The following is a 9320-nucleotide window of genomic DNA, read 5'->3' as shown; positions in this document are numbered from 1 at the left end:
TCTGTACCTCTTTCCATTCCTTTCTATGTTTTTTATCTTAGGCTTCTGAGCATTTTGGCTTTTTCCTATTTCCAAACATAGTATCTGAGTATTTAGTTTCTTAATATTTAATGTAACATTTCCCATGGTCTCTTTGGCAAGAAGAGAAAGTAAGTGTGATGATTTTTTTTTTCCTTTCATTTCCTTCAGGCCTGGCCTAACTCTCATTTAAGACCAGGCACAGGGAAGCACACAAACGTATGCTAAACTTTTAAGCGTGAAAAACCCTTCCTTGGCATCAAAGGCTATTCAAACACTCAAGAGGTGTTTTTTCTAGTTGAAGACCAAGACACCAATCTCTCCCTCCTTTTCATAAAAGTGTGCTTTTACTTATCTCTAGCCCCTTGTGTAATTTCTGTATAAATCTTTCCATCTTTTAATCCTTTCCTCCCTTCCTTTTTCCTCACCTCTTTTTCTTCTCATTTCCTCTTCTCCCTTCCTATCTTTCTCAGGTTCCCTATTTCCTCCATCCTCCCCCATGTCCTCCACGGTGGTTTGAGAGCTCCCTCGCCTCCTCCCCCTTGCAGGGGTCTGCTGTAGCTTTGCTTCAGTTTTAGCTTCTGCCTCTCCTTGATGGCAACCAGCTCACGTTTAAGAGCGTGCTTTATGGGTAGATTACAACAGACTCATTTTAAGTGTGTTAGCAATTTCTTCTACTGAATAACAAATGATTTGCACCTCTGCACCTTTTTAAAGCTGTCCCAATGTTAAGGAACCCTCTCATCATCTTTGGATGCTGGTTCTCCAGAGTGTTTTTCCTTATTTGGAGATATATAACTGGGCAACTCAGGGAGAACTGGTGACAGGTTTGCTTTGCTACAAGGTCTGTAGCAACCAGAAGGAAGGATGGGTGAAAAGCACCCTTCCAGTCACTGCAGCTACTCTGGATTTACACTGGTATGCAACAGAGCGCTTTTGGCTTCCATGTTTTGACAGCTATATTCAAGTTTTCACCTTTGAAGGAAGGAATCTGAGGTGCTGAAACGATTATGCATTTCATTACAGATTTTTCAGCATTTCTCTCTCCTTGCTGTAGCAATGCCTTTTATCCCTCAAAGTTCTCCATTACTCCTTTTTCTTAAATTAACAGTTTTACTCCAGAGAAAGCCCAAGTCCTTGATACTGTATTTCACATTTTTCCAGGCATCGGTATTATTTATAGGTTAAAACTGTTGAGTTTGGAATGTCTTTCTGCAAGGACAGGTTAGATTACTGGACATTACTCAGCAACAAATAATGACCTGAGCTCTGCATCAGGAGCTGTTCTTTAGCTTTACACTTACTCTTTCTCTTCTACAGTAAAACAAGGGCAGCAAGTGATTCGTGCCTTTTTGCACACTGAAATTTAGTAAATTTTACTATACAGCGTCTAGATGACCCCCATCACAACAGGGTCATCTTGCTGTGTGCGTCAGAAATTAACTGTAGAGTCGCACATCTGACAGAAAGACTGCGCAGCCTTCCTGACACAACTCCCACAAACGGTCAGTTTTAAAGATGTCACTGGAGAGAGGAATGGGAGGGCTTCTGCAAGCGCTTGAAGTGCAATCCCCAAATCCAGAAGTGCTCTGTTACACCACAGGCACACAGGTGCAGAAGAACTCTTGGGTTTCGGTTGGATTTTGGAAAGTTTAGGTATTGGACCACAAATGAAAATTCTCTCTGGCAAAATTATTACGTATTTCAATAGTAGCTTCTGGCTTAAGTCGGCCCTTTAATCCCACTAAGAGTCAAACGTTAGCTAAAAAGGGATTTTGCGGAAGAAACTTTTAACTGAAGGATGGGGCTTCTCCTGCAGCTTCTAAAAGGGAAGTTCCGTTCATATTCCACATGTGCAAGTGGTCACATCTTATTTTTTAACATCGCCTGTGGTTAGTGTACAACCTGGATCCGTAACTCCAACACGCCAGGGTCTCTCCCCTTCCAGCTGTGCCTGAGCACCCCTTCAGACGGGACCCCGGCGCACAGCAGGTGCCGGCCGGGCCGCAGCGGGGCGGGCAGCGCGCTGCGCCTCATGACACCCGGCAGGGAGAAGAGCCGCGACGCTCGCTTTTATTTCCACCTTTCACTAACCATTAAAACGTGATTATTTGGGGAGGCGCTGAAGCACCCGGGGAGGGGGCGGTGGGGTTGCCCCGGGTACCCGCGCCGCGCCCCGCCGCGCCCGCCAGGGGGCGCCGCGCCGCCAGAGATGGCGGGGCCGGAGGGCGGTGCGGACCCCGGCCCCGGGGCCGGCCCGCGGGGCAGCCGCTGCCCCCCGAGCTCCCCCGGTTGTGCCCGCGGACCCTTTCCCGGCCACCGCCACACCCGCTCCCCTCGGGGAGCCCGGCCCGGGCTGCGGGGGCTCCCACACACACCCCACGCCCCCACCCCGGGTGTTCTCGGCTTCCCCAAGGGCATCTCCTCCGCCTGCCCCCGGCAGCGCGGGGCCGCACGGCCCGTCCGGCAGCCTCCGCCGGGAGGAGGAAGAGGAGGAGGAGGAGGGAGGGAGCCGCGGCGGGGGAAAGCGGGCGGCGAGCCCTGCTGGGTCGGGTTACAGGGAGCCATGGAGCGGCGGCGAGGCGGCGGGGCGGGCGGGGACCGCCTGCGGGGCGGCCGCCGTGCCGCGGGCGCCCCCCCGGGGCTCCCCGTCCCTCCCCGCCCCGCGCGGAGGCGCGGCGGGCGGCTCGCCGGGCCGCACCGGGCCCCGCCGCAGCTGCCGAGCCGTTCCGAGCCGCGCCGGGAAGAGGCGCGGGCGGGCAGGCAGGTGCCCTCCTCCCGCACCGCACCGCTCCGCTCCGCACCGCACCACACCGCTGCGCGCCGCTGGCATCTCCGCTGCGCCGCACGGCGGTGGGCAGCGCCGCCCAGGCGGGCCCCGAGGTCGCGGCGGCCCGCCGCCGGGGACAGCCCCGCCGCCGCCTCCTCGCGCACCCCCGCCGCCCCGATGGCCCCCGCCGCCCCGCCGTCGGCCCCCCCCCCGCCGCCGCCGCCGCCGGCCGCGGCGGCCCTAGAGGCGTCGGGGCCCTGCGCTGCCCCGCGGAGGGGAGGCGGAGGCGGCGGCGGCGGGGCGGGGGCGGAGGCGGAGGCGAGGGGGCGGCGGAGCGGCGGCGGAGCGGCGGCGGAGCGGGAGCCGGCGGCGGCGGCGGCGGCGATGGACGAGTCGTCGCTGCTAGACCTGCTGGAGTGCTCCGTGTGCCTGGAGCGGCTGGACACCACGGCCAAGGTGCTGCCCTGCCAGCACACCTTCTGCCGCCGCTGCCTGGAGAGCATCGTCAGCTCCCGCCACGAGCTGCGCTGCCCCGAGTGCCGCATCCTGGTGGGCTGCGGCGTGGACGAGCTGCCCGCCAACATCCTCCTCGTCCGCCTCCTGGACGGCATCCGACAGCGGCCCCGCGCCGCCGGGGGCGCCAGCGGCAGCCCCAGCGCCGCGGCCCCCGCGTACCCCCAGCCCGCCGCCGCCGCCGCCGCCGCCCCCAGCGCCGTCGCCGCCGCCGCCGCCTCGGCCGCCGCCAGCCTGCGGGAGCTGGCGGCCGCCAGCCGCAGCGCCCTGCTGGGAAAGGTGGGTGCCGGGCCGGGCGGGACGGCGGGCGGCGGGGGAAGCGGGGGAAAGGGGGGTGCCGGGACGGTGCGCGTCCCCGCTGGGCGCCGGGCGGTCCCGGTTTGCCGGCGGGACGACCCGCGGGGCGGCGGGAGCTGTGTCCCCGCCGCGTGGGCACCCTCCCTCGCGCTCGCGGTTGCCCCCCCCTCACCCCCCCACCCCGCGATGTTAAGACGGGAGCGAGGGGAGGCTCGGCCTGGGATGTCCTGAAAATACTCCGGGCGGCGGGAGGGGCCGGGCCCGCCCCGGCAGCCCCCGCGGGGGCTGGTACCGGCTGTCCGCACCCACGGACCTCGGGGTAGCCCCCGGTGCGCCAGAGCCAGCCGTGGCTCCCGGAGTTGAGAAACACCAAGTGCCTCGAAAGCGCTTTTACTCGGCGCGTCGGCCCCGCCAGGTGTGTGTCAGGTGCAGGCAGGAGCCGGCTCCCGCCCGCGCGCTGCCTGCGGGCATCAGCCCCCTTCTAGGGGGGGATCGGCCGGTCCCGGACCCGGCGCTGTCACCTCACCCCCGAGTTTTCCCCTCCGCTCCCGGGGCGCCGACGGGGCGGCCACGGCCACGCAGGGTCCCTCTGACGGCCGGCTGTGAGTGGGGTTTGAAGCTGAAGTTTCCCCTCCCAAGGGAACCTAATTTTCGTTCTTATGTATCAGGTGTGTGATTTATCGAAGGAGAATACTGCCACATGCGCATTTATTTATTTTTGAAACTGCAATCGAGTGCCCGATCTCGCTCCCTTTAAAATCAATGGAGAGCATTTCATTGACTCGGAGGGGACAAGATCGATTCCTCCCACTGTTATGCGTTATTATATAATTTGATATGGTAAAATTTACTATAGAACCTCTTTCGGAGACTTTGGAAAGGAGATGCTCTGAAGACTGTGAACTTCATCTGATTTCTAATGTCATATGTATAGTGGATATATTTAATTGTCTTTGATCTTCCCTGGAATCTGCTTGAGCTGTAGTTTAGTGTGCAGGCTTTTGATTGAGAAAGGTCAATGCAGAGATTCTTTGTGAAGTTGTATCACTGTAGTAAATGTTTCAATTAATTAAATTTTTTTTCCCCCTGAGAAAAATGGATAGACCTGTACCGGTGTTTTGAAGTTTTGCCTACAGGAAATGATAGCAAATGCCATACATTGTTCTATAAAATTCAGTTTCGGAGTCTGAATTGAAATACACTTGGCAATATTTCCAGAAGGGTAGACCGCAGCGATCTTCAGGTATTTAATAATGATTCATCAAACTGAAAGAAGGCAAAAGGCAATGGGATTCTGCCTTCTGGTTTTTTGCTTATTTGTTTTTTAAATAAACTTAGGGTTGCGGCTTTATCATAGCAGACAACTCTTGTCAGCTTGAGTTTCAGTGTTACAAAAAAGGAAGTTAGCGTTCATTAGGTAGTTTGAAATACGATATCCTCTGGTTTGATGTCCAGACAGTAGTCTCTTACAGGAGGTAGGGTCTGTGTGGAAGGCTTGTTGCACCTGCAGGGTTAGTGTTGCGGAGGCAGGCTCTTGCGCCCCGACCAAGCTTTTGTGACCATCCAGCAAAAAGACAGTCTCTGGGCTTCATATATTTAAATCCTAGTCAAGCTAGGATGTTACAGGGGGGTGTGCATGTAAGCAATGCTTGATGGAGAAAGTTACTTGAGAGTAATTTTATATCTCAATGCAAATTTTTAGAGAAGTTCACTTTTCATAATTTTACTATAAATGGGCAGATTTTTAAGAAGGTGCTTCCCTAGCCATTATTGCAGATATCATACAGTAAATAAAACCACATCGCATTCTGTCGTTTTCCGACTTCGATTGAATGGGACTTCGGTGAGCGTCTCCAGTTCTGTTGTCTGTTTCTCTGTGGGTTATTACGCAGCTGAATTTGATAGAGAGCGAAGTTACACATGACCTGTGAATCACATTTTGGCATTTATGGTTAACTACTGCAATTTTTTCCCCCTTGCTGGGGCTAATGGGTCATTCTGGGGCAGTGGGTCTGCTGGGACAGAGCGGGTCTGTGAAACTGTTTGCTTGGCCTTTTGACTGACCGCACAATTTTATCCTGGAAATCAATGCAATGTGCTTGATCCTTACAAGGTTCATTACAGTGAAAGAAAGTCTGAACTAATCAGCTTTTTAAAAAAGCAGCAGGGGAGAATAATCTTCCTTGGAGCTGCTGATACAGCTGATTGCTGAGCTATCCTGGAGACGAGTACACCACCTCTCTCTGTACTAACCAATAGATGGTACAAACCAGCCTAGAATTACGCTTTTTAAAGCTGATACCGAAGAGCAGAACTGCCTCTCTTTCAGGCTTACATTGGTCTTTGACAGCTTAGCTCCCTTGCAGGTACCTGAAGCGATTCTTTATGATATATACACTTTTTTTTTTTTTTTAATTTCAGAAATTGTTGTAGATTTGCTGCCTGGGGCTTAAATGCAAATTACACTGTTTCACTAATTAATACCTTTCATTTTAGGTAATGTGGTATAGAAAATGAGACATACCATTATGTGCTTTTTTTGGTTAGGAAAGAAAATGCTAATTGTGAAATGTAATGGCAGGGAGCCAAGGTCACTCCTATCAGACTTCAGTCCTGCCCAGATCCTCGGACTGATATGTTAGAATCACACCAGGCATCTGTTTCTCTGAGAGTTTTAATTAACCTTAGAAGACAGAGCAGGGCCAGCTTCCACATTGCTATTGCGCCTGTGTTTTGCTTCTACACCTTATACTTCGGGGAAGTCTTCCTTGCGTAGATGGTATTTTCTAAAATCAACAACTGTTGTTTATCATTTTGGCAAAACTCTGGGGGTTTTGTATTTCTTTATCCTTCTCTTCCCATAGTTTATAGCAGACTTGGTCTATCCAGAGTGCTGAAACCCAGCGTGGGAGGGGCTGGGCTGGGGATGAGCTGGTGCTGGTGCTGCTCCTAAAGTTGTCCAAGACCATTCTTCAGAAACACATCTGAAATACTGTAGGTCTTTTAAGATATGTGGTAAACATCTTCAGTATGAGAGATCTGGAAGTGGTGTTTACCTACCAATAGATGCTTGAAAAATATTAGGGATTCGATCGATGTAGAGTGGTATGTGACCTTTGGTAAGCCAGGTAGTCTCCCAACGCCTCTATTTCAGCCTGTAAAAAAACCCAGTAGTCTCTTTATAAATGGTATAGCATATTTTAGGATGCTCACATTAAAGATGGTATTTAAATGCAGAGTATGGTGTTAGACATTATAAAAGCGTCCGGCTGCTGAAAGAGCACACTGGAAGAATGAGGGGAAAAAATCCAGCAACTGCTAGAGTGGCCCCCCCCAGGGGATAAAACAGGAGACTAGGAGTGGTTTATAATGGTAGGCGCATTACACACAAGGTTATAATTTATTGGCTCCTCTGTTTCCATTACCACTGTCGAATGGCTCAGGGAATTCAGGTTCTGTCAAAGTAAATGGCTCCCTTAGATTGCTGAGGCATTATGGTAAATCTGCCTTCCTTACTCAGTGTGGGGTTTGGAGTTTGGTTTGGTGGGGTTTTTTTTTTTTGTTTGGTTGTTCGTTGTTAACAATTATTGCAGTTTATCACTTAGAATTTTTTCAGGAGTTCTCAAGATCTAATAGCCGGCTAAATGCATGCAAGTCTTTAGTAATTTCCTCCCAAACCAGGCGTCTCCCACTCCAGGTGCGGGCCTTATTGCTTGCTTGCTTGCAATACAAGCTGAGAACAACATTTGCATGAAAAAGAAACAACCTAGAAAAACAAAACATGTCTCTCCTTTTTCCCAGGAGAGAGAACATGGCCGAAGTGACGGATAGGCATGTGGTGCCTTACCAGGCGGGGGTGTAGGTGGCGGTAGAAAGTAAGACACGCGCGTATGGAAAATGAAGTGTCAGGGTGCTTGAGTGACACGACGGATGGGCTGCGCTCCCCTGCGTTGCACTGGATGCTTCACCCATGTATCAGCTTTGCAGAGCTATTTTGCTGTTTCAGGTGGAAGGCTGCCATTTCCTAGCCCAGGGGAAAGGTTACTACCCTTGGCTTCACAGTAGTTTTGCAAGCAGAGGAAGCAGCGCTAATTTGCTACCTAGGCTTTTCAGTCGCTCTGTTTGTAGAAATTCTCCAAAAGAGACATTGAACCATTATTTTTTAGGAGAGTCCTGCCTCACCTGCACTGGTGGCAGTGGACTGAATGTGGAGTAGATATTGCGGTAATATTCCACTGCTGCATTTCCTTCTTGGGTAAGTTGTCTATCAGGTGGAAGATCCCACCCTGGGTTATGCAAGAGGAAGCGGATGGAGTCTGGGGTTTATATGCATTTATATCCATGACAAGCAGCATTGGGTTGGTAGGGGACACACTTTGTCTTGGGCAGAGGAGGCTCTTCAACTTGGCTTTTTAGGATCAGATTTGCACAGATAGGAGTGCTGTTCTTGTCAGCAGTGCACAGTATGCATAGGCCCATGGACTTACTTTACTTTTGTTCTTTCTCTCTGTTTATTTGCTTCTGATACTGTAGTTTGGCTGGCCAGTGCCTGAACTTTGTCATAAAGCCATCCAAATAGGTTTCCACATTTCAAAGTATTTGATCTTGAGGATTTTAATTTTTTTTTGCCTGGCAGATGGCTAAGAAATGTATCTCAACGCAGGAGATTAACAAACATACTGAAGGGTATTGCAAAAAATATAGTCAGGAGTATCTAAAATCCCACCAATTAAAGCTGTCCTCACGGAAGGGAGCGAGTACTGGAGAGGAATGCCAAGGGGCTGAGATGAAGTTATCATTCGCTGAGCTCTTTTCAGAAAACCCCCCATTTGCAGGTGTCATCTTTATGGCCATTATGTTTTCCAAAAACAGAATACTTTCACCCATCTTTGGATGGTGTTGTTTATACTTGCACATCAGAAAAATGCATGATGGGCCCGATGTGACCAAAGCGTGCCAGTGGACCAGTGGACTTTTCCTTCTGGAGTGGGATGGCCAGCAGTGGCTCAGTCTCACCTAGAAGGGTCATGGGGCTGTGGAGAGGACTTTGCGCCACTAGCCCCAGACCTCCCTCTTGGTTTGTGTCAGTGTGGCATGCCCCTGTAGGACTCCTCTTGCTGTCAATGTGAACGCTAAGCTTAATTCCTGCACATCATCCCTCTGAATGGTTCATGACAAACACCGGTAATGATTAGCGTATGACAGTGTTTGGTGTTCAGTAGCTGGTTACTGGAAGAGAAAATGGATGGGCTTGCAAGGCTTAGCCCTGAGATCCTGTGCATGTTTTAACTCTGGCCGTTTTTGCCCACCTCCCCTAAACCTCTGCTGTTTGGGGAGGCAGCACCATTGTGTTTTTAAGGCTGAAAAGGCATGGGGAGCGTGGTCCTGTGCAGGATGCGGCCATTGACCTCTGGCGAGCTGCATGAACTTTCTAAGCTTCACATTTCCCAGCAGAAAATCTGCCCCAGTAGCACTCACCTACCCTCATGGGCTTTGCGATCTTCAGAGGGAAGCTGTCCTCCAAAAGCGGAGTTATCACTAGAGGGGCTGGGATTTGGGGAGATTGAAAAGTGCCAATTGTATACACTGAAGCTACAACAGTTATTTTCTGCTGTTGAATGGGGTTTGGCAGAGATGCTGGACTTTGTTTGCGGGGAGTGTCGGTGCAGGGATGCAGCAGTGAGCGCTGTGTATGGGCTGTAACAGTACACTGTATTCCGTG

General features: G+C 51.8%; 1 protein-coding gene across 1 annotated transcript in view; it reads left to right on the top strand.

The window, feature by feature from the left end:
- The first annotated feature begins 2659 nt into the window (after window positions 1–2659).
- SH3RF3 (SH3 domain containing ring finger 3) overlaps window positions 2660–9320 on the top strand; it is a 252787-nt gene continuing 246126 nt past the window's right edge. The window contains exon 1 of the mRNA XM_075091962.1: window positions 2660–3580. Coding sequence (XP_074948063.1) covers window positions 2966–3580 — 615 coding nt within the window. The 5' untranslated portion in view covers window positions 2660–2965. The remainder of the gene's footprint in view (window positions 3581–9320) is intronic.

This window comes from Phalacrocorax aristotelis, chromosome 1 (genome assembly GCF_949628215.1).
Source record: "Phalacrocorax aristotelis chromosome 1, bGulAri2.1, whole genome shotgun sequence".
NCBI lineage: Eukaryota > Metazoa > Chordata > Aves > Suliformes > Phalacrocoracidae > Phalacrocorax > Phalacrocorax aristotelis.
Note: the sequence above shows the minus strand (reverse complement) of the source record. Positions and strands in the feature narration are given on the sequence as shown.